This window comes from Polypterus senegalus, chromosome 12, assembly GCF_016835505.1.
Source record: "Polypterus senegalus isolate Bchr_013 chromosome 12, ASM1683550v1, whole genome shotgun sequence".
Taxonomy (NCBI): Eukaryota; Metazoa; Chordata; class Cladistia; order Polypteriformes; family Polypteridae; genus Polypterus; species Polypterus senegalus.
This window is the reverse complement of record NC_053165.1, coordinates 73,218,148-73,243,423: the sequence shown is the minus strand read 5'-3', so window position 1 is coordinate 73,243,423 and position 25,276 is coordinate 73,218,148. Positions and strand designations below refer to the sequence as shown.

The 25,276-nt window shown below is 45.0% G+C and overlaps 1 protein-coding gene across 1 annotated transcript; it reads left to right on the top strand.

Annotated features, from left to right (window-relative positions):
- The first annotated feature begins 340 nt into the window (after positions 1–340).
- Positions 341–24,629, top strand: LOC120541033 (neurofilament heavy polypeptide-like). Its single transcript, XM_039772285.1, has 4 exons — positions 341–1,166; positions 13,534–13,733; positions 21,060–21,184; positions 22,226–24,629. The coding sequence occupies exons 1-4, from the start codon at positions 383–385 to the stop codon at positions 24,012–24,014; spliced, it is 2,898 nt and encodes a 965-aa protein (XP_039628219.1). The 5' UTR covers positions 341–382; the 3' UTR covers positions 24,015–24,629.
- Positions 24,630–25,276: the final 647 nt, after the last annotated feature.

Genomic DNA, 25,276 nt, shown 5'->3' with positions numbered 1-25,276 from the left:
GCCCGTCTTGCAAAAGCACATAGGAAAAGATACCAAAGTTAATGCGATCATCACCTCCATTCTGTGGACATCAGCTCGTGTCCCAGGTGGCCGAGGTCTGGCGCCTTTCAGGATACACCGGCCGAGAAGCTTGAAGCAGGTGACATCATTTTGTGCGAAGTCATCCACTGCGTAATCGGGACGGTGACCCGCTGGATTTCATTCCTGGTGCAAAAAAATTGCTGCACCCTCTGAAAAGGCGCCGTGGCTTCTTTAAGGGGGGTGGCCTGCTCTTCTTTTTTTCCCAGTTCTTGCTGACTTTTTTTTTTGGACGACTACCTATAAAAAGCCGGCTCCTCCATCGTTGTGCCGCATTGCCCGTGCGCTGAGTGCCGCCTCGGACATGAGTTACATTCTGGATAATCTTTACAGCGCCACCGCCTACCGCAAGGTCCTGGGCGAGCCGCACAAGAATGTCTCCAGGTCGGCCACCTCGCTGTCCTCCAGCGGTTTCCACTCCCAGTCCTGGTCCAGAGGCTCCAGCGTGTCTTCCCTTCGCAAGGGCGACAGCCTGGACTCCGTGAATGGAGAGCCGCGCTTCAGGAACGAGAAGGAGATGCTGCAGGCGCTCAATGACCGCTTCGCAGGCTACATCGACAAGGTCCGGCAACTGGAGATGGACAACAGGAAGCTGGAAACAGAGGCGGCCGCCCTCCGGCAGAGCCAGGCCGGCAGGTCAGCCATCGGGGAACTCTACGAGCGAGAGATCGGTGACCTGCGTTCCATCGTGGTGCAGCTGAGCGGCGAGAAGGCGCAAGTCCAGCTAGAGCAGGAGCATCTGGAGGAGGACATCGTGCACCTGAAGCAGAGGGTGGACGATGAGACGCGGGTGCGCGAGGAGCTGGAGGCGGCCGTGCGGGCGCTGAGCCGCTACCTCGACGAGTCGTCGCTGGCCAGGATGGAGCTGGACAAGAAGCTGCAGTCCCTGCAGGACGAGGCAGCTTTCCTCAAGAAGAACCACCAGGAAGAGGTCGAGGAACTGCTGTCCCAGATTCAGGGCTCGCAGGTCACCTTGGAGGTGAGGGACACCCTCAAGTCGGACATAACCAGCGCCCTGCGGGAGATCCGCTCGCAGTTCGAGGGGTACAACAGCAAAAGCGCCCTGCAGGCGGAGGAGTGGTTTAAAGGTGAGCATGGCGGGCGCGCGAAACTTTCAGGGCTGGGTAACTAATTACACTAAACAAATACGGCGGCGCTAATCGGCAGGTGAGGAGACCTGGGTTCGACCCCGAGTGCTCCCTGCGTGGAGTTGGCGTGGGTTTCCTCCCACTGCCCAAAGACATGCCGGTTAGGTGAACTGGCGACACTAAACTGTCCCAAGTGCGTGGTTGTGTGTGTGTGTGTGTGTGTGTACAGGTGTTAGACATGCGATGGTCTGGCGCCCTGTCCTGGGTTTGTTCTTGCCTTGCGCTCTATGCTAGTTGGGATAGGCTCCACCCCCATGCCACCCTGGTCTGGATTAAGCGGGTTAGAAAATGACACGACGTGACAGAATATAATTCAGTTATCATGTCTATTTTGTGGTCGTCAGATAGTGTCCCATCACCTGATGTCTGGCGCATCTCAGGACACGCCGGGAGCTCTGAGGCGGTGACATCAACTTGTGCAAATTCTTCTTTATTTCTTTATATATGAATATTATTTTTATCCGATCAATGATTCCTCTTTTACGGACAGTTCTGTGAAAGGGGTTATCTAAAGGTTTATTCCAGCATAAAGAATCCAGAATAGAAAGATGTGTCCGGCACTATAAGATAGATATAAAAGGCACTATATAATGATTGATGGATATAGATATGAAAGACACTATGTAATAGATAGATAATGTGAAAGGTAATATAAGATAGAAATGAAAATCACTCTAAAGGATAGATAAATTATCTATCTATCTATCCTAAAGGTAAATTTGGCTTTTTTTGGCAGTCCAATTGCCATTTCATTAACGGGGGAGACTACAGGGAAAACAGGTGCAAAAATTGTTAAGACTAAGTGATTAAATATGAATTGAGCAGTTGTTTTCTCTCATATTCAAAATGTATTTTTTTACATTGCAGGTCACCTCTCGATGGACTGCGGTAAAATAATGCGTCCATTTTATTTGGAGGGCTAAAAGGTTCTCTTATTTTGTTTTTCGTTTTACTGTTAAGTGAAGTGACGCTTACCTGCAGGTGACTTGAAACAGCTGCTCCTTTACAGCATGATGATGGTAATAATATTAATAGTAATTAAAAATGTCGGTATGGATGGAAGAGATTATTACTAGGGTGTCGAGATAGCTGTCCTTTTTCGGGGACCATTTTGTGCATATACCGTCTTTCCTACGCTCAGATCGCTTTAGATCAACGGGACCCCCAATTCGTGTCTGCGTACATTCGGGTGCACACGCGCTCAGTCGTGAGGAATCAATTTCTTATTTTCAGTTAGTCTCATAGGAAATAAAAATTAATTAAAGTATATAGCGCCTTTACGGGCACTCACATGCGCTTCATCGGTGGTCATGACAACCGCCACCACTATGCAGTACCCACCTGGATGACGCGACACAAGAGATTTATGCGCCAGTCTGCTCAGCGTACATTAGCTATTAGGTGGTAAAGGAGTAAGAGAGATAGTTAGGAGATGCTTAGGAGTCCAGAAGGACCAGGGCGTGGTGGGCAATTGAGCCCGGACATTGGTGTTCACCCTACTATCTTTCGAGAGGAGAAAAAAAAATGACGAGAAATCATTTCTGACGGCATTTTCCTCCGAAGGCAGAGTGTCCTCGTCACTGCGCTGGGGCATTGGGATCCACACTCAGACCACATGTTAGCGCCCCCTGCTGGCCGCACCAGCACTTCTTCCAGAAGCAACCCTGAAAATGAACCGGGCGCAAGACTCACTCTTAAAAATAAAGGCGGTCTAACGGCTCTTTACTGTGCTGTGTGCTTCTCGATAGACCTTATGCTTGACAAATAAACATTTAATAACAATAAGTAATATTTAGAATAAAATAAAGAAATGCAAATACTACAAGAAAACTCTCTCGAGTCACACGAGCACCTGGACTGAGAGGACGGCTCGGAATGTCACACATTTTAAGTGGTTTTTGAAATTAATGAATCGAGTCAGCTGCTGTGGTTAATTTAGATTCGCCGCTATAAACTTTGGGCGCTATAGATTATGTCATTTTGGGTCAGTTTTCGAATCCATGCAAACAGAGCTGATCGAAGCCTCTAAGGATCCCTGATAGATGGGGGTCTTCGTCGGTGTCTGGCGAGTTACTATCTTTTAGACTTCGAGAACAGGAGTGTGTGGACAATGGGTCGTGGGGATGCACCTTGGTGTCTGTAGCGCGCCGGGGGTGTGGCATTTTAGATCTACGGGACCCCCAAATCCGTGCCCGTGAGCATGCGCTTAGCGGCGACGAAGCGATTTCGTGTATGTTGGAGGGAATGTCGCACCTACAAACGATAAAGTTACAATTACAGTATGGAGGAGCTTTGTAGACACTCACTCGCATCTTACATTGACAGTGGTTGCCACTTCAACTGCCACCACCTGGATGGTACGACATTAGAAATTGTTTGCTCCTGTGTCCGGAGCACGTATTCTGTATTACTAGACCTTCAGGACGGGTTGGGCGTCCCCTTCGGTTCCTATGGGGCTGAGTGGTGGAATTTCCGGAAAGTGCGCTGCTTGACTTAATATAAGCGGAGCCCCTCGGTGTCCGGAGTGTGCACGCGCCCCTCTAAACTTTCATAAACGGCGTCCGCCTACGTGACGCCTAATGACGTGACCGACAGCGACTGCAGTGCTTACTGAGGTGACAGTTTAACATCGACAAACAGTAAAGGTGCACGGCTTTGTCTTCTTCTCAATACTCGCCGATAATAAGCCCACCATCCGAGGTGAAACTTTTTTTTCTTGGAAACCTCCTCCGTTGCAGCAAAATAATGCGCATGTACGGTAACGTCCTAGCGAGAGCACGTGCTGCAGACAGCCGTTTAAAGGCTTAAATAATACAACGGAGACAAGAAAGAAGAGGAACCGCGCCGTCGAGTCAGCATTTTAGATGAGATGTCCGTCATTTATCGTTATCTATCGATCTTATATACCATTTCACTTCCAGCACTGGGGGGTGGGCTTTACAGCTCACTTGAAGATCGATAGCGTTACACGAACAGTTCAAATGCTAATGTATATACACACATCCTTCTAACACTGGATATTCTGCTGTGTAACATATAAAGCTTTTTCTGTCTATCACCGGCTTTCTTTCCTTCCACTTTGTTTCAAACGCGTCAAATGCAGGGAGTGGGGACGGAGGGATGCGCTCCAATGTGGCAGTTTTGCACTACAAAATCACCGCGTCTATCGACATCAAGCCCCCAGACTACACGCCGGCAGTCCATCCCCCAAAACGCACCCCCTTATCAAGTGGATTGCTGGAGTCGCAGAGGGCGACGAGCTAAAGCGGCGACCGCACTGCGCTTCTGCCGGTCTCGTGTCGCTTGGCTAACGAGGCGAGGCAATGTCGCTCCGCGCACTAAATAGAACAAGGCTCGCGGAAGGCGCTACATGAGATTAAAGATCACCCAATCGCACTCTTTTTGTTTTCTTTTAAACATTTAAGTTTCAATCGCCGTGAAAATGGCAGTTGTCGCAATAGCGCGTACCCTTCATTTCAGAAGATGCGCGGCAGTGCCAAATCCATCCGCGGAGACCCGATGAGCGCACCTCGTCCTCTAACCGAGTACCCACCTAGTGAGTGGCATCCGTGTTTGCATGCCGCCCCTGTCCGCACTCAGCCGGGCGCATTGCGCTTCCGATTACTCCGCAAGGACATTTACTTGATGGTTTAAAGCGGCACAACCGGCCACGTTATTATTACAATAAAACTTTTTTGTTTCTTCCTAGAAGTTTTTTTTTTTTTGTAAATTTAACAAAGGAGGTGATTACACGTTAGATGTCGCGTTTCGCACAGGTAAGGACGCGGTTTCCCCAAAGTCATTCTCTGCATTGCAACATGGCACCGTGCCAGGCTCGACTCTCGCTTTCATTAAGAGCTGACAAAAAAAAAAATGTTGCGTCATAAAGAGAGGAGAGAACAATGGAGAGGAGATCGGATTCTTCAGAACGATTTGAAATGACCTCGCCGTCATCTTCTTTTCAAATGAAATGGTTTACTTTCAAGGACTTTCATCTGTCCTTCAACAATACAGTTAGCGTTTGATACAACAGGGAGGTGGCGGGTGCCAGGGTCTGGAAAGGCGCTATATATCAAATAAATATTAAAGGTGCGTTGACAATACGCGTCAACTGCACTTGCCTTACCATTTAATAGTGACTGACTGTTTCGGAACTAAAACGAGCAGCAGGAGTCGTTTATCTCAAAACACGTCTCGAAACATCCGTCATATTAGAATTTCTAAGTATTTGGCTGACGCGTTTTTCCATGGCGACTTTCAACATCGGAGATACAATGGGTTGCTTTTTTTTTTTTGTTTATCCAATTGGAGAACAGGCAGGTAAAGGGACTTGGCTCAGGGGCACACAGTGGTGTCAGAAGTGGGATTTGGGCACCACAACTTCAGGGTCTCAAGTTCAGCTCCTTAAGGAGTGTAAGCCACAGTGCCTGCCTAACTGAAATACCTCGAAATATCTTGAAATAAAATCAATTAATCTCAAAACAGCTCCTGGCTGCTAAGTCTGGGGTACAAGAGTGGCATACAATAATACAAATTAACACAAGCGCCCCCCTTGAAATCTTTAAGATGTCTCCATTCACTAACAACATTTGTTTTAAACATTCAGAGCAAAAACTAGCTGTGCTACTCACTTAAAACGGGTTCAAATCTTACTACTCAACGCAGGCCCATCTATTGGAATGTATTTTGTAATGTAGGCAAGTAATGACATGCATTTGTTATTCCAACAGATGGCGCATCACAACCATTTGTGGCAATGAAATGCATTCCTACAAATGTTTGTACTGCGTCATCTGTTGGAATGAAAAATCATCGTATCACGCCACTGCTGTATCCAGGTAAGAGCGGCGTGATTAGCATCCTTAAGATCTAATTAAATCTTTAAATACCTCGGAGTAAACATCACAAGTAAACATAAAGCTCTATATCAGCAAAATTTCGCCGTCTGACGGAAAAAATTAAACAAGACTTGCATAGATGGTCAACCCTTCATCTCACACTAGCTGGAAGAATTAACACTGTTAAGATGAATATTCTTCCTAAGCTCCTTTTTTTATTTCAAAACATACCAATATACATTAATAAATCATTCTTTAGCCAATTAGATTCGACAATAACCTCATTTATTTGGAATTCTAAACATCCACGCATCAAAAGAGCGACTCTACAAAGACAAAAGGCAGAAGGTGGCATGGCTCTACCTAACTTCCAGTTTTATTACTGGGCGGCAAATATACAGTCGATAAGAACCTGGACACAAATAGAAGAACATACACAGGCTTGGACCGCAACAGAAGTAAAATCCTGCAGTACTTCTTTGTATTCCCTGCTCTGCGCTCCAATAAACACACGTTATCGGCAATACACTAATAACCCAATTGTGCTCCACTCACTTAGAATCTGGAACCAATGTAGAAGGCATTTTAAGACGGAGAAGCTTCTATCTGTGGCACCTCTGCAAGAGAACTACCTCTTTCAACCTTCACAAACATATACAGTTTTTAATATCTGGAAAAAAATTGGAATTAACTTGCTTAGAGACCTTTATATAGACAACGTCTTTGCATCCTATGAACAATTACATTCCAAATTTAACATTCCAGCTACAAATTTCTTTCACTATCTTCAAATCAGGAACTTTGTTAAACAGAACCTTCCAGATCTTGCACCCTTATCCACGCTGGAAAAAATATATACAATCTCAAGGACTTAGACTCCATCTCTACAATATTTTTAAAATAAGTTCATAAAGCACAGAGAATGTATTAATTTAGGTATGTTTACAAGCCTTAAAATTTAACACGGCTTGGCTTGCTCTCTCTCTCTCAGGGGTGGGGATCGATCTGTTCTTAACTCAATTTTTCTTTTTGTAAAAACTTGATTGATTTGTATGGATTGCAATAAAATCAATAAAATAAAAAAAAAAAAAGCATCCTTAAGATCTTCCATCGGTGTGTGTAGGGCACAGAGAATGTGGTCCATTGTGTGGGTGGGCTCACCACAGGGACATTCAGCACTTGTTGTGAGGCCCCATCTAAACAGGTTGTCCCTTGTTTTGCCCACCTTTGACCCAGTCTTTCCTAGAGGGGGATGTTGAATTGGGTAGTTGCTCTTGAGGTGTAGGTAGAGCTTCATTGGGAGGGCTACGGTCAGTCTCTCTCCACCTCTCAAGCCTATGTGTTGTGGACTGCTCTGGATTTGAGATGAAAAATGCAATGCCTTTAATTACTACAAGATGTTAGCATTGAACAAACCAAACCCCTCTTCTAGGTCTTGAGGAAATGTCTTTCGAAACTACATGTCCAGAGTTTTGTGATTCCACCCCCATCCAGTCTGGCTGCAGATCTCCAGTGGCAGACCCCTCTGTGTAAGCTCCAGCCATAGGACTGTGTGAGGGGCTGCTACATGTGGAACCCAAACTGGTTACCTACTGGATATAAATTGACATCCCGTCAAGTAATGGGCAATGGAAAAGGATGGAAGGGTGGTCTATGGGTATACCCGATATAATCAGTGCACAATATTAGAGTGCTGGTTTGTTTTTACAGTTTTTGTTCCCTGCATGGGTTTCCAAAATCAAACAATCCTTTTAAGGTGTTCTGAATGCTCCCGATTTAAATTATGATGTTTACGTTTGGAAATTCCATCCATCCATCCATTATCCAACCCGCTATATCCTAACTCCAGGGTCACAGGGGTCTGCAGGAGCCAATCCCAGCCAACACAGGGCACAGAGCAGGAAACAAACCCCAGGCAGGGCGCACGCGCACACACACACACACACACACACACGCCAAGCACAATTTAGGATCGCTAATGCACGTAACCTGCATGTCTTTGGACTGTGGAGGAAACCCACACAGACACGGGGAGAACATGCAAACTCCACGCAGGGAGGACCCAGGAAGTGAACCCAGGTCTCCTAACTGCGAGGCTGCAGTGCTACCCACTGCGCCACCATGCCACCCTTGGAAATTCCAACCACGTAAAAAGATATCTAATTTTTGTGCTTCATTTTATCCGCTGCTTTACATCACATAGCCGCTAAGGTTTTGTCCCGGTCGTCAGGACCCCCCCTTTCCCATGCTGCTAGGAACGCGTCCTCTGAGGTCACGACCACCGGGTATCGAGCAAAGGGATAAAATGTGATCTTAAAAGGGTCTCTCTTTATCCAAGTTGTGGATACAAAAGCCAAACTCGTAGTAGTGCTGCTTTTGAAGTCTTTGGTATGTTTTTGTAGTTCTGACATTTTCTTCACCACAATTTTTAAATTTCATTTTGGCTTTAACGTTCTCGGTTCTGACCTTTTACCGTTACTCATTCTTCAAACTGAGTAAGTCTGCGGACCTAACACACGAAAACTCAAGCAACCCCAACACGTCGCACAGTGAATTCTATTATACTTCTTCTTTTCACTGCTCCCGTTAGGGGTCGCCACAGCGGATCATCTTCTTCCATATCTTTCTGTCCTCCCCATCACCTGCATGTCCTCTCTCACCACATCCATAAACTTTCCTTGTGTCCTCTTCCCTGAGAGCTCTATCCTTAACATCCTTCTCCCAATATACTCAGCATCTCTCCTCAGCACATGTCCAAACCAATGCAATCTCGCCTCTCTGACTTTGTCTCCCAACTGTCCAACTTGAGCTGACCCTCTAATGTCCTCATTTCTAATCCTGCCCATCCTCATCACACCCGATGCAAATCTTAACATCTTTAACTCTGCCACCTCCAGCTCTGTCTCCTGTCACCGTCTCCTGCCCATATACCATAGCTGGTCTCACTACCACCCTGAAGTCCTTCCCTTTCACTCTCGCTGATACCCGTCTGTCACAAATCACTCCTGACACTCTTCTCCACCCTGCCTGCACTCTCTTCTTCACTTCTCTTCCACAATCCCCATTACTCTGTACTGTTGATCCCAAGTATTTAAACTCATTCACCTTCGCCAATTCTACTCCCTCATCCTCACCATTCCACTGACCTCCCTCTCCTTTACACACATGTATTCTGTCCTGGTGGTCCTACTGACCTTCATTCCTCTCCTCTCATAACTCCACCTCTCCAGGGTCTCCTCAACCTGCTCCCTACTCTCACTACAGATCGCAGTGTCATCAGCAAACATCACAGTCCACGGGGACTCCTGTCTTCTCATCTGTCTACCTGTCCATCACCATTGCAAGTAAGAAAGGGCTCAGAGCTGATCCCTGATGTAATCCCACCTCCGTCACTCCTCCACAGACCTCACTACTGTCACACTCCCCTCGTACATATCCTGTACAGCTCTTATGTACTTCTCTGCCACTCCCGACTTCCTCATACAATACCACAGCTCCTCTCTTGTCACCCTGTCATTTGCTTTCTCCAGGTCCACAAAGACTCAATGCAACTCCTTCTGGTCTTCTCTAAACTTCTCCATAAATCTTCTCAGAGCAAACATTGCATCTGTGGTGATCTTTCTTGGCATGAAACCATCCTGCTTGCTCACTAATCATCACCTCACTTCTTAACCGAGTTTCCACTACTCTTTCCCATAACTTCATGCTGTGGCTCATCAATTTTATCCCCCTGTAGTTACTATAGTCATGCACATCCCCCTTATTCTTAAATATCGGCCCACCAGCCCTCCACTCCTCAGGCATCCTCTCACTTTCCAAGATTCCATTAAACAATCTGGTTAAAAACTCCACTACCATCTCTCCTAGACACCTCCATGTTTCCATAGGTATGTCATGTGGACTAACAGCCTTTCCATTTTCATCCTCTTCATCGCTGTCCTTACTTCATCCTTACTAATCTGTTGCACTTCCTGATTCTCTATCTCCACATCATCCAACCTCTTCTCTCTCTCGTTCTCTTCATTCCTCAGCCTCTCAAAGTACTCTTTTTCCATCTGCTCCACACACTCTCCTCGCTTGTGAGTACGTTTCCATCTTTATCCTTTATCACCCTAACCTGCTGCTCATCTTTCCCAGCTCGGCCCCTCGGTAGCCCACCGATCCTTTTCTCCCTCCTTAGTGTCCAACCTCTCATACAACTCATCATACGCTTTTTCTTTAGCCTTCACCACCTCTCTCTTCACCTTGCGCCTTATCTCCTTGTACTCTTGTCTACTTTCTGCATCTCTCTGACTATCCTAGTTCTTCTTCTTCTCCATCTTCTTCCTCTGTATATTCTCCTGCATTTCCTCATTCCAACACCAGGTTTCCTTTTCCTCCTTCCTCTTTCCAGATGCCACACCAAGCACCCTTCTTGCTGTCACCCTTACTACATCTGTTGTAGTTTCCCAGCCGTCTGGTGACTCTTCACTCCCACCCAGTGTCCATCTCACCTCTTCCCTAAACTCAACCTTGCAGTCTTCCTTTTTCAACTTCCACCTCTCTCTCTTCCTCTTTTTGATCTCCAGTGTCCTCCTACAGACTACCATCCTACGCTGCTTAACTACACTTTCCCCTGCCACCACTTTGCAGTCTTCAATCTCCTTCAGATTGACTCTTCTGCATAGGATGTCATCTACCTGTGGGCATCTTCCTCCACTCTTGTATGTCACCCTGTGTTCCTCCCTCTTCTTAAAATACGTATTCACCACAGCCATGTCTGTCCTTCTGGTAAAATCTATTATCCTCTGACCTTCTTCATTTCTCTCCTTGACACCATACCTACCCATCACCTCCTCGTCTCCACTGTTCCCTTCACCAACATGCCCACTGAAATCCGCTCCAATCACCACTTTCTGTCCCTCGGGTACACTGTTCATCACTTCATCCAACTCACTCCTAAAATCTTCTGTCACCCATTGCACACCCAATATGCGGTGCATATCCACTAACAACATTCATCATCACACCTCCAATGTCCTGCTTCATAATCACTACTCTGTCTGACACCCTTTTCACCTCCCAAACACTCTTGACGTGCTGTTCCTTCAGAATAACTCCTACTCAATTTCTCCTCCCATCCACACCATAATAGAACAATTTGAATCCACCTCCAATCCACCTGGCCTTACTCCCCTTCCATTTAGTCTCACAATATATCATCCTTCCTTGTCTCCATCATATCTGCTAACTCTCTCCCGTTACCAGTCATACTGCCAACATTCAAAGTTCCTACCATCAGTTCCTCTCTCTTAATCTTCCTCCTCTCCTCCTGACTCTGGACATGTCTCCCTCCTCTTCTTCTTCTTCTTCTTTGGCATGCAGTAACCCAATTTTCACCAGCACCCTGTTGGCTAACAGTACTGGTGGCAGTCGTCGTTAACCCGGGGCTCGACCGATCCGGTATGGAAATTTGTATTGTTGTCCGCATATTGATTTGGCAAAATTTTACACCGGATGTCCTTCCTAACATAACCCTCCCCATTTATCCGGGCTTGGGACAGGTGTGAAGAAACACACTGGTTTGTGCATTCCCTGTGGCTGGGTTGCAAAGTTAATTTTATTATTAGTGGTAGAATAAGTAAAGTTACATGTGTGTGTACAGTGCTACCACTTACTGTGTATGAGCAAGTGACTGAGTCTACACTTTTAACAATAATGGCTCTCAAATCCGTTTCTTCTAGAAACCTTACTTGACCAAGGACCACTTTATTGTGGGAATTGTTCTTAGCGCTTTAAGAAGACTCCTAAAATGAAGACATTAACAGAAATCCATTAGGTATAGTAGGCAGGACAGACTGTTAAAAGGTGCTTTGGTGGATCTTCAGATCGATGCCATGTTGGGACATTTCTGGTTAAGTACCATCCACATGAAGGACCCAGAAAGAAGCCTCATTTATTTCGATCTGTAACAGCCTCCACAGTCACTAACTGATGATAGATTTGTAAAATGCCAGTAGCTTTGAATGGAGTCTTGTTGCATACAACGGAATGGGCTAAGTCCAGGATTTCTTGATCTCTCAAGTATCCTGCCGACTACACATTAAAGATGCTGATTTTGTCCACATATTAGGGAACTTTCCAAAGCCCCATTCATCTTAGGAGGAAGCGCAAAGTGCTCCACGTGGGCGAAAGGAATGTCCATTACAAACAAAGATGGGCGACACTGACCTACAGGAAGCAACCTCTGAAAAGGGGATTTATGTCGACACAACATTATCATCATCTAAGCTATTGCCCTTCTCAAGTTTTTTTCCTAAGTTAGTTTTTGTACGACTCACTGGGACCCCCTATGGTCATTCAAACCCAATCATCATGTTGGAGGGAGGGTGGGGTCCTGCTTGATGATTACAGCACAATGGTCAAAGCAGCAAATGGCGAAATCAACTTGTGGTGACCCACCATGCACATCATCCACCACACATTACCATTAAAAACAACAATACTTGTGACCCAACAGCAGCGGCCCACGACCCAAATGATTGTTTAAGACCCTCTGCCCTATAGCACTGCTCTAAAGAACTGCATTGGCACCTTCATTTTTAAGGGTATAGGTGTCATAATTTGGTTTTATGTGGATTACCTAGTAGTTATTTTGTGTCATGTTTCGCAACATCTTCCGCCATTTTGAATTCCTGTCGTTAGGTCTGCTTTCCCACCTTCCAGGGGAAAGGCCTCAGAAGACATGACCTATGCATAGTCAACGCGATAGGATAACAGGACTAGCTTGACTTTATTCACTTATCCGATCAGCGGAGAACAAATCTCTCGAAAAGCCTAGTGCAAACTTTACTGGCGGTTAACGTTCGGTTTTGACCCACTGCTCAGCCCCTCGACCTTGATTATTGTCTCTCGGATTTTGAATCTAGTTTCCTGTTTCTCAAACCTGTAATTGTTTTCCTTTTCGCATCTTCAGGTTTACCTCAAAAGTTTATTTGCCTGTTTGCTGTCAGAACAGCAGGCAGATGGGAAACCACCGAGATCGGATGTCCCTCTGACAGGGCGGCTCTATACTTTGAGAAAGTAGATGTATTGATTATAGACGGAATTTGAATCCATTGGAACTGTCATAAAATATACATTTGGGGTTAAAACGTGAAATTCATAACGGCTCATTCGAAAGGTATCTCTAACACGTTGCCATGTTTCTCGAAAATTAAGTCTAAAAGGTGAAAGGTCAAACTGTGGTCATCACTAAACGGTTTGGAGAGTTTAACTGATCGGGCACACCTCATGTCCACAGTTACACCCAGTGTGCAAAAATGGGACGAGGTGCCCCCTTGCCACCCCACTGACTTCAAATACAACACAACACCCAACTCGCAAATCATCCTTGAGAATTAAAACTTTAAGAACGTTTTTCTTTTTTTTTTTTCCTGCTGGGGCAGACCTTACTCAAGAGGTTACATTTATTTATTTATTTTTAACAGTGCGTCTGGACAAACTTTCCCATGCCGCCCGCTCCAACAACGACGCCATTCGTAATGCACAGGAGGAGATCTCCGAATATCGCCGACAGCTGCAGGCCCGCACCACCGAACTGGAGACCCTCAAAGGTACCCGCGACTCCCTGGAGAGGCAGCGCTCAGAGATCGAGGACCGGCACAATGGCGATGTTTCATCACTGCAGGTAAAAAAAAATAAGTCATCACTTCCCTTTACTTAAATTACAATTTGAGAAATGCCCTTGGAGAATCTACTTGAGGGAGGGAGGGGGGTCCTGCCTGGTTTAATATTGGTGAAAATGCCCACGGAGAAGCCAATAATCGTGTCCTGAAATGATAGCTGAAAAGCGCCTGACTGTTTCTGTTTTAGTTGAGGGGTCACACATTTACACAATGAGAAAGGACCAAAGAATACCAGGCACTGAGAGCTACATCCACTGCCCACCAAGTACTTCCCTAAATTTCCTGGGTCCCCTTATTTTATGTACGGCAGGCTCCACAGACACATTTAAAGTGGAGCGCTACCTAGAATGGCTGCTAGTCACTCAATAAAACACAAAACAAAATGTTTGGGGAGTATGACGTCCAGACTTGTATGACAACTCAGACTGAAGAAACAAAGAAACCCAAAAAATGAAAATTGAAGCTCCCTGTCGCAAGTGAGCCCATGTCAGTTCTCCCTGATGGTGGTGGGACACGCACCCCAAAAGTGCGAAGTTACTGCCCTCTTCTGGGTTTCAACGATAATTGCAAGCAAATGTAAATATTTAAAAGGATGAAGAGGGATGGGATAGGGTCACACATCAGAGCCTTGCCATTAAGAAAGTATGAAATTAAATCAATATCATCATCAGAACTCAAGGTAAGGGTCTGATCTATTCTAATAAAAGGCAAAGCCCTCATTGACTGACTGACTCACTCACTCATCACTAATTCTCCAACTTCCCGTGTAGGTAGAAGGCTGAAATTTGGCAGGCTCATTCATTACAGCTTACTTACAAAAGTTAAGCAGGTTTCATTTCGAAATTCTACACGTAACGGTCGATAACAGTTGACAATGTCCGCCATGTTGAACTTTCTTATTTATGGCCCCATCTTCGCGAAATTTTGTAGGCGGCTTCCCTGCGTTAACCGAAACTGATGTACGTACTTATTTCGATGGTATGATGCCACTGGCAGCCGCCATATTGAACTTTCCAACGTCACCAATTTTCCAACTTCCCGTGTTGGTAGAAGGCTGACCCCATCTTCACGAAATTTGGTAGGCGGCTTCCCTGCGCTAACCGAAACCGATGTACCTACTTATTTCAGTGGTATGATGCCACTGTCGGCTGCCATACTGAATTTTCCAAACATCACTAATTCTCCAACTTGCCGTGTAGGTAGAAGGCTGAAATTTGGCAGGCTCATTCCTTACAGCTTACTTACAAAAGTTAAGCAGGTTTCATTTAGAAATTCTACATGTTACGGTCAACAACGTCCACCATATTGAACTTTCTTATTTATGGCCCGATCTTCTCGAAATTTGGTAGGCGGCTTCCCTGCGCTAACCGAAACCAATGTACGTACATATTTCGGTGGTATGATGCCACTGTTGACCGCCATATTGAACTTTTCAACAGTCTTTGTTACTTATAGGCCCATCTTCAAGAAATTTGGTACGCGGGTTCGCAACGCTAACTGAATCCTACTTACGTACATATGTATGTCCATAGCCTGCAGCTCGGTTGCCGTGTGAGGTGGCGTTGGGTCCCCCATCCCAACGCCTCCCACGTTGTTGGCTGCCTGCCTATATAAGGCCGTCTGTCGCTCCAGTCTCTACATTCCCTTTCTTGCTTCGCCACGGGATTCACGTCTCCCTGCTGATAACTACAGCCTTTTTGTTTAATCCACGGCTTCTCCGCTGTTTTATTGTTCATTTATTACGATTATAGTTATTGTGTAGGTATTTTAGACTTACTTTACATTATTCAGGTACCCATTTCCTTTATCATTCCAACCGTACCCCCATTAACATGTCTATCGAGGTGATCACTATCGATCAAAGCACTGTCACTTACCGAGTGGTTTCCATGCCCGGAGATGGCACCTACCTTTTCCATTCTCTGTGTTACATATTGCACAGCCATATCAGGCTCACTCTTGATATCCGGAGGAACATTCTGTCTTATGTATTGAATGACTGGGACAGGTTCAAGGTGTGGACTGATGACGGTACAGGAGATAATTAGACTACACAGGAGCACTAGAAGAGTGAAATGCTTAAGCCTTTCACCTATGGTTCTGCATGTGAGTTGATGGCTGCCGCTGAATTGTTCGGTTGTCGCTTTCAAGTGTACCGAGATGGCCCAATATTTTACACCTTTCGACAACTGCCAATGCCTCTTAGACATCTTAGATTGACAGGTGACGATTTCAGTAGTGGACACTTTGATGTTTATGAATGTTTAACTCTCAAAAGCTGGATGTGATTTTATCGATGAAACCGGTTGTGTGCTTACAACGCTTGACAGATGCTGAATGTCTCTTCAACACAAGTTCTACAAATACTGTCGTAATTGAAACAAACCATGAAACTCAAACCGATGAAAGAGTAAGCTCAGCACACAGCTTGGTCATATTACAACTGGAGGGCCGAACTGACAATGTGGCATACAAAGAGATCCTTAACAAATAATTATTGGTATATTTTCCCTCAGTTTAAAAAGGTTTAATTTTCTTCTTAAAAATTTTTTAATGCAGTACTTCGCCGCTGCGAAGCGCGGGTATTTTGCTAGTATCCAATAAAGTGTAACTGCAGTTTGTAATACCTGCAACGTCAAACCTATAAATGCCACTCTTGTCACACCCGTTCAATGGCATCATTTATACCTTACTAGCTGCGCTACCCGTTTAAGATGGTTTGAAATATAAATAATCAACGTAGACCTCAGCATTAACGTTGAAAGTTCAGCATCTACTGGAATGTTCTTTGTATTGCATTCAGTAATAACATGCATTGCATTTGTCATTCCAACAGATGGTGCATCACAAACATTTGTAGAAATAAATGCACTACAAAAATTGTGTGTGATATACGCCATCAGGTGAAAAGAGAAATGCAAAGCACGTGTCTCTGTTACATGCCATTTAGTAGATTCTGCTATCTCTGTTATCCTGAAGCTTCCATCCAGGAGTTCCAAATACCTGGAGATGCTAATGGGTAGTCGTCATTATTTCAGTCAGATAAGCCTCCCACAATCCTAACCTTAATCATAGTGTAACTGGGCGGAGTTCTGCAACTAGACTTAATCTGGGCCCACTGGAGTCAGCTCCACCCACTTGGACTGCCCACCAAGTCTGCCCCACCCACTTGGACTGCCCACCGGAGTCAGCTCCACCCACTTGGACTGCCCACCGAAGTCAGCTCCACCTACTTGGACTGCCCACTGAAGTCGGCTCCACCCACTTGGACTGCCCACTGGAGTCAACTCCAAGCACTTGGAAGCTTCAGACTGTTCAGCTATAAACTTGACTTGGTATGGGATTCATAAAAGCAGAGTTAATGTGCGTGATGTGCCACCTGTTGGAATTACAAGTATAATGCAGTTTATTACTACAAATGTGTATGATGCACCATCTATTGGTAGGATAGAGAAACAGACACTGGAAGAACACACAGATACACAGACACTTAAATGTTTTCTATTAATGCAAACCATCCAATGACGGTGGACTCAAAAAAAATTTATGAAGGAGATAATCGTTGCCCCAAAGTTCAGCAATGTGATGCGTAACGTTAGTTAAAGTCTTGGATATCTTAATTGCTAACTTCTGCTCTAACTTGGTGACGTAACTGATGATGGTGATGACTATGGGCATATCGAGAATGACCTCTGTGAATGGGGGCGGCTGTTAGACCCCTTTCCTCACCTTCATTTCTTTTCCTTGCTTTAACCAAAGATGCAGTTGTTTCATAGTTAACAAATTTTGCCTCCTATTTGCGCAGAGAAAGGACATAAAGACTGTAACTGAATGGGACCCAACACAGACCAGGGCTGGACAATGACAGAGTTCTTGGAAAGTGCCTTTATAATTTATACTGTGCACCGAGTTTTCCAGAAATATGAATACTATTTTAGTAAAAAGGCATGTATTTTGGACTTTCTGAGCATACAAATGGACAAAGACGTGTGGATTATGTGACATGAGTCACGTGAGAAGTTTTCTGTTGTGTGGAAATTTTTGACATCGTTTGCCGTTTGTCCAGCATTGGTCATCATCAGCTCCCCTTCAATTAGGCAAAACAGGAAATGAACCAGGGTGCAAGCAGCAACAGCATGTGCCAAATTCTGATAAATACGAAGGAAAAAAAAAAAAAGATGACATACCTATAAAGTGAGGAGTTAGTGAACTGCTGCTTCAGCATGCAACTGTAAAAGGAATTAAAAAAACAAAACACAAAGGTTATTCCCACACGAAGAAAGCCGTGAAGCCTCCATTAAGTGTATGGCTGGAAAGAAATAAACGTTTACCTTTTAGGCCTATAAGGTGGCGCGCTTGGATCCTTTTGGTGCAACCAACCCTGATCTACAGCTCTGAGCTGCTTCAGAAAGCAAACACCGGCCAGCCAGTGGGGACGCAAACATCTCGTCCAAAAGTGAGAACCGGGAAGCGTCCAGTCCTGCGAACAACAAGTTCAGCATCATGACCATCATTTAGCAGAGGCGCACCTCCACAATGGTGCTAATCGCAGTGTCTCCTGCAGAGCACACGGGGATGATGCTGAGCAATTAAGAGTTGAGGTGTCATGTTGGCAGCCAATCACCAACAGCGTCGCCCGCTGGTTCTTTTTGGTTTTTTGACAAACGGGCTCTCTTACCCAGTCCTCGGCCTTGAAGCGGCTGCAATCGATCCCTTGTGAATCTCACTCGGCTTTGTGGTGCGTTTGTCACTTAGCTCAGTAATACATCGAGTTGCCAATGATTATGCTTTAAAAAAGATGGAATTTCAAGTAGTGTGTATAATAATCTATGGTAATTAGGAAGTGCTGCTACATCTCTATATGTACTATGGAATAACAAATCAGCAAAATGGCGAACGCGTTCACTCAGGACGTGTAGATGTGAACTGCCTTGTACTGTGCAAGCTTTTCATGATCCATGTGCTGGAGACATTAAACTGCTGCAATCAGCTCCTCTCGCACTTCCGGTGTTTTCCACCAGGAGGCGTCATCGATGGGTAAACTCACTTCCACTTGCCCTAAACAATGGCAGAATTGCATTAGAAGAGCTTTTGGAGTGTGCATCTGTGTTCAGATTTGAAATGGAAAACATCCTTGGCTGAGTTTCAACAGTTTTCCCACTGATGAAACATTAAAAAAAGAAAAAAAAAAATACCAGATTGAAACAATCAAAGAGATAAAAATCAAAATTATTTAATTTTTTTATGCCATTGTGGGTCTTCTGTGCGTAGCCAGCACTTGAAATCTGAGTCCATAAACTTTATGTGCTGCCTTAAGATGGATGACATGCTGGAAGAACTTTACGGTATGGGCAAATGTTTCTCGGCAAACAGGTCACAAAAAACGCAAAATAATATTGAAGGCAAACCCGTGAACAGGCAGATCCGGGAATCTTAAATCTGCGAATCTCAAGGGCTGACCTGTATTCGCTTTCACAGCCGCAAAGGCAGATACTGACGCAGTACTAGGCTACTGTAATGTAGACATTTGGATTCCTAGTCCAATTTCTGACATCATTAAACAATTTTTAAAAAATCAAAATGTATTTATTTATTTGATAAAAAGTACTCACTTTCAACTCTGTCTATGTTTCTTAAGAGGTGGTGTAGGTCAAATAGTGAACAAAACGTCACTGCTCTCACTTAACGCTAGAATTACCAGAGCCTATGAGAAAACTTGTAAATCCGGCCCACCTTAAATCCGTTCACACCTCTCCTTCAGCGTCTCTTGTCCTGTAAATGTGCTGATTAAGACAAGCAGCAAGCAGCCTGCTATTCTATCCCCCATCGGTCACAGAATGTTCACTAAGTTCTCCCAGCTCATGCCTTGTTTGATTATCTGGGAGTGAACTGCTGGAGTTTTAGAGTGGGAATAATAGATTGTTATTTGGAACACATGCATTTCACGTGTGTTCCATTTCTACAGTAATCTGTGTAAACACATTGTTAAAACAGAAACTTGTTACAAAATTTAGGAATAAACTATAGAATGTGTGAAGCCTTAAGTCCAAAGATCAAAATAAACACTTTCACAAAAGGTTCAAAATATCATATATACCTACGTCTGTGTTTTTGTTTTTGTTTTGACGTTATACACCATAATTCTGTTTGAGCAGGAACACTCAATAAAACTGAATTAAAAAAAAAATCAGGTGACGGTGAGATACGAAGAAGGCCGATTCACCAGCGTTTGTGTTGTCAGCTTTTATCCCTCCAGATCAGAGAATGTCCAGTTCCATTGCCTCAAAACACCACTGACATCTACAGTTACTCCCAATTTCAAATAAACACTAACAGCGTCAGATCCCTAGGGTGGTAGTATGTATTGTGATCGTGACTGAGAGAATAAAAGTGTAAAAAAGGTAACTTTTACAAGTACAGTCCTATAAATGTACACGGTCTGTTACAGCTGCAAACTAAATGTATGTGTGTACTGTATAATATTAACAATAAGAACAGCTCACTACTGAAAACGACAAATATAGGTAGCAGTCAGGAACTAACCAGTGGCCCCTTGATTACAAGTTATATCGTTCTTGAACCTTTTGTGAAAGTGTTTATTTGATCTTTGGATTTCAGGCTTCACACATTCTATAGTTTATGCCTACATTTTGTAATGTAATTTATTACTTTATTAATAAATTACTAATTTATTACTAAAATATAAAAAAGTTTCTGTTTTAACAATGTGTTTACACAGATTACTGTAGAAACAGAACACGCAACACGCATGTGTCTCAAATAATGATCTATTATTTCCACTCTAAAACTCCAGCATTTCACTCCCAGATAATCAAACAAGGCATGAGCTCGGAGAACTTAGTGAACGTTCTGCGACGATGGGGGATAGAATAGCAGGCTGCTTGCCTTAATCAGCACATTTACAGGACAAAAGATGCTGACGGAGAGGTGCGAACGGATTTAAGGTGGGCCGGATTTACAAGTTTTCTCGTAGGCTCTGGTAATTCTAGTGTTAAGGCCCTGTGTGTGTAGCTCAATCAATGGCTTCTTTTAGAGTCACCTGCAAATGGACATGCTTATGTACAGCTCACATGACCATGTAGTAACCCCGCCTCCACTATGTCTGTCAGACAAGGGGAGCTTCCAGTATTTCGCTTACACCAACGACCAGCATTGTCTTGGCCTATCTGTGACTGGGCCGTCTATTTTTACTGTAACAAAATTAGTTTTTCATTCTATGGCCCAACTCCATTGTACTGTACAGCATGTTAGCGAAGCTGGTTGAATCCATCTACAATTCACACTCTGTCAACTGTGCCTCATTTCAGGAGACCATCCAGCAACTCGACAACGAGCTGAAAAGCACCAAGTGGGAGATGGCAGCCCAACTGCGGGACTATCAGGACCTGCTCAATGTCAAGATGGCGCTGGATATTGAAATTGCAGCTTACAGGTTGGTGAGGGCGGTCCCGATGATAATCGGGAGGGGTGGCAGTACGTGACCGTTAAGCAGTCTGGATGTGCATGGTGCTCTTAAAAAAAAAAAAAAGTCACAGTGGCCATGTACCACAACGTGCCTTCTCTTTTTTAGTCTTAATAATTGGGTATAGAGAAGACAGCATGTAAGAAATAGTGATGGCACCCACAGTGCCTAAACAAATGGCAAAAAAGCACATTATATATATATATATATATATATATATATATATATATATAAAACATAATTTTGACTCAACCCGTGTGTGTGTGTGTGTATATATATATATATAAAGATATATATTTTACACACGCACACACACAAATATGGATACCAGGGACACTGCCAAGTACAACTTAACCCCAGAACAAAGAGGGATGAACAAAGAGAGAAGACAGCAGGCTGCTGTGCCGTACTCCCTTCCTGGTAAGGCCCACTTGCCTATTCTCACTGTCTGTCGCTCAGAGATCTGCCTGTCAGTTGGCACATTGCACCATGGCACCTCCAGGGAGGGTTTGGCTTTTTAAAGTAAGTCTTATGTAATCATGGGGCCATCATTTGGAAGTGCTTCTAGTCCATTGCTTTAACTAACATGCCCCCCAAATCCACCCATGAGTCACCCGCCTCCACTTAGGCTGTCGAGCCTAATGAAACAGTGCCAGGGTGCCATAAACTTTCTGCTATGAGAATCTCTTGTAGGCAGGCCAGTTGGATGCACCTTATGTTTCTGACCGGATTACTCTTTTAGGATACTAAATTGAGTTCTGTGTAGCTTACTTATATGGACTTCAGTCCAAAATCTCCTGAAGGAATCGTCATGCCTACTGATTGCCACCACAAGAATCGAACACCACATTTGGAGCCAAAGTTCTGACCCGACTTGTCTAAGACTGTAAGTGGCATCACCCCCATTTTAGGCACATTCCATAGTTGTGGCCCCTTGAAATCTGACGAGCTACCAACTGCTCCTAACATGCGTCTAGGCCCGCTTCTTAACTCTGTTTTCTATCATTCCAGAAAACTGCTTGAAGGAGAGGAGACGCGCTTCAGCTCAGGCCTTGGGCCATATCCTTACATCGAAGGCCACACAAAACGTCCAGGAGGCCCTCAACATATCAGGATTAAAACCAACGACAAGACCAAAGCCTCAGAGAAATCTGAGACGGTCATCCTGGAGGAGCAGACAGAGGAGACACAGGTGACAGAAGAAGTGACCGAAGAAGGGGATGAGGCAGAAGATGAGGCACCAACACCGGAGGGCGAGAAAGAAGAGGAAGCACAGTCGCCGAGCAGGGAGAAATCAGAGCTGGCCTCTCCAGCCGAGGAAGAGGAATCCAAATCACCGGGTGCCAAATCCCCAGCCGCAGAAGAAGAGGCAAAATCTCCGGTTGAGGAAGAAGAGGAGGCGGCAAAATCTCCAGCTGAGGAAGAAGAGGAGGCAAAATCTCCACCAGAAGAAGAAAAGGAGGCAAAATCTCCGGCTGAAGAAGAAGAAGCCGCAAAATCCCCAGGTGAAGAAGAGAAAGCAAAGACTCCTGAAGCCAAATCCCCAACAGAAGAACAGGAGCCCAAATCTCCAGTTGAGGAAGAGGAGTCTAAATCTCCTGGAGGGAAATCCCCTGTGAAAGAAAAGCCCAAATCAACCTTACCAGCTAAAGACAAACTGAAGCTACCAGAGCCCAAATCACCCACAAAAGAACAGGCAACCTCACCACAGCCCAAATCTCCCGTGGCACCACAGGTGAAGTCCCCAGGAGAAAAACCCACAAAGCCGAAGGCATCAGAAGATGTGAAACCAAAGTCTCCAGAGCCAGCAGACACGGCAAAAAAACCATCGGAGGAAAAAACTCCGGCAAAAGACAAAGCTGCCAAACCGACATCTCCAGCTAAAGAGGAGTCCAAATCTCCAGCAGCCAAGCCATCTTCACCTGCTACAGAGGACAAACCCAAAGAGAAAGTGGAGAAGGTGGAGAAACCGAAGACTACAGAAGACGAGGACACAAAGAAAGGCAGCAAAACAACTGATAAACCTCCCAAGGCCGAGGACGAAGCCAAACCAGAAACTAAGCAGCAAGAGAAAGACAAACCTGCACCCAAGAAAGACGAGAAAGAGAAGACTCCTGTGAAAAAGGAGGAGGGAGAGCCCAAAGTGTCAGAAAAGAAGGACACTGAGAAACCAGACAGTGAAGCCAAAAAGGGAACCAAGGAGCCCATGAAGCCCACGCCGGAGGATAAAGCCAAAGAAACTGAGAAAGTCAAGTCCAAGGAGGAGAAGAAGCCCGAAGCCAAGAAAGAAGAGAAAGTGGAAAAGAAAGAGGAGCCTGTGAAGGAAGACAAGAAAGAGCCCAAAGAGGAAAAGATAGAGGAACCCAAGAAGGCAGAAAAGAAAGATGAGGCCAAGAAGGAAGAAAAGAAGGCAGAGGAGCCCAAGGAGGCAGAAAAGAAGAAAGAGGAACCCAAAAAGGCAGATAAAAAAGAGGAGCCCAAAAAAGTAGAGAAGAAGGAGGAGCCCAAGAAACAAGAAACAAAACAGGAACCAAAAAAAGCAGAAGCAAAGAAAGAGGAGCCCAAGGAGGAGCCCAAAAAATTAGAAAAGAAGGAAGAGAAGAAAGCCCAACCCAAGGAAGAGGAGAAGAAGGCAGAGCCCAAGAAAGAGAAAGCACAAGCTGTGGCGGAGGACAAGAAGGAAGAGAAGAAGGAAGTGGTAAAGCCACCCAAAAAAGAAGCAAGTGACGTGGACACCCAGAAGGTGGAGAAATCTTCAAGCACAGATCAGAAGCCCACGGAGGAGAAAAGCAAAAAGTAGAGTGGAGGAGGAGTGTGGACGAGAGACACAGACAACGGGCAGACGGGTGGGGAATAAAACACCAAAGACAAATTCAAAATGATGGTAGGGTGGGGCGGGGAAAATGAAAAGAAAAAAAAAGGAAGAGAGGAGGAAAAAAAAAAAAAAAAGAGGACAAAACGAGACATGCTCACGCCTTTCCAAAGGGTGGGAAAAGCAAGCAATATTATTTCTCTAGCAAATAATCCACGATGGCCAAACTATGTACTGATAGCTTTCATATCCGACTGTAGTGAATGCAGAATGCTTTTATTACACCCGAATGTGTCTACTGCCCCAACATCAAGTGCATTTATTAGCCGGTTCACACGGCCGGCTGGTGCCCTGGGCTAATCCTATGAGGGGAGGGAGAGTGGGGTACATCACCGGATTAAGGGAGGCCAGTGGGCGGCAGGAGTCACACACATCAAGAGCGACCGTAACGCGCAGCTGCTTGTGCACCTCACACTGTTTTCTTCCCGACTGGTTTATTATGAGCAACAATGCACTTTGTACGCCCGGCACAGCAAAGCATCGAGCACTGGGCAACCTGCTATGAATATGCAATAATAAAGAGTTAAAATAGAGGATGCTGAACTTCCTGTGTGTCCGAGTACGTTTCATTGTTTTGTTTGTGTCGCGCCGCGTTGAGAGGGTAAGAGGCACAAATTAAACCAACGATCACCACAAGTAGGGTTGCCCGCCCAGATTTTGGAAAAGAAAAAACTAAAAATGTGGCATCAGAGCACAAGCTGTGCAGTAGTGGATGTTGAATCCAATACGGGATGGGGTACCCACACTCCCTCTGATCCAGTCAACTAATAGTGCATCATGGGACTGGGGTGGGACATGCAGAAGAGCACTAATTCAATAATCCCTGCTGTCCATATCTGGGATGATGAAGTCGGAACCCATTTGGTGGCACCTGCAGTTTCCTTGTGTATAATTAAGGCCAAGCACAATAGAAGAAACAAAATTCAAGAGGACTATCATGGGGGCAGCAACACGTCTGTGGTGCCCATAGTCACCTGGGGCCACACACGCGTGCTACACTGAATGGATCAAAGTGGGTCACGCCTGCCTGGTGTGGGAAAGAGCTGTTTGTGAGAAGGACTGGGGCTTGCATTTGTGCCCCAGTAAGTTCAGGTCATAACCTCACACTGATTCAGTCCCTGCTCTTCCACTATTAACGATTGGATGGTATATTGAGATTCTCAACTTGGCCCTGCCGCTGTAGCGCCTAG

Excerpts from the sequence above, each read along its gene's own strand:
- LOC120541033 (XM_039772285.1), top strand. The coding sequence starts at position 383 with ATGAGTTACATTCTGGATAATCTTTACAGCGCCACCGCCTACCGCAAG. Across the intron at positions 1,167-13,533 it reads GGCGGAGGAGTGGTTTAAAG|TGCGTCTGGACAAACTTTCC; the intron begins GTGAGCATGGCG and ends TATTTTTAACAG. Across the intron at positions 21,185-22,225 it reads ATTGAAATTGCAGCTTACAG|AAAACTGCTTGAAGGAGAGG; the intron begins GTTGGTGAGGGC and ends CTATCATTCCAG.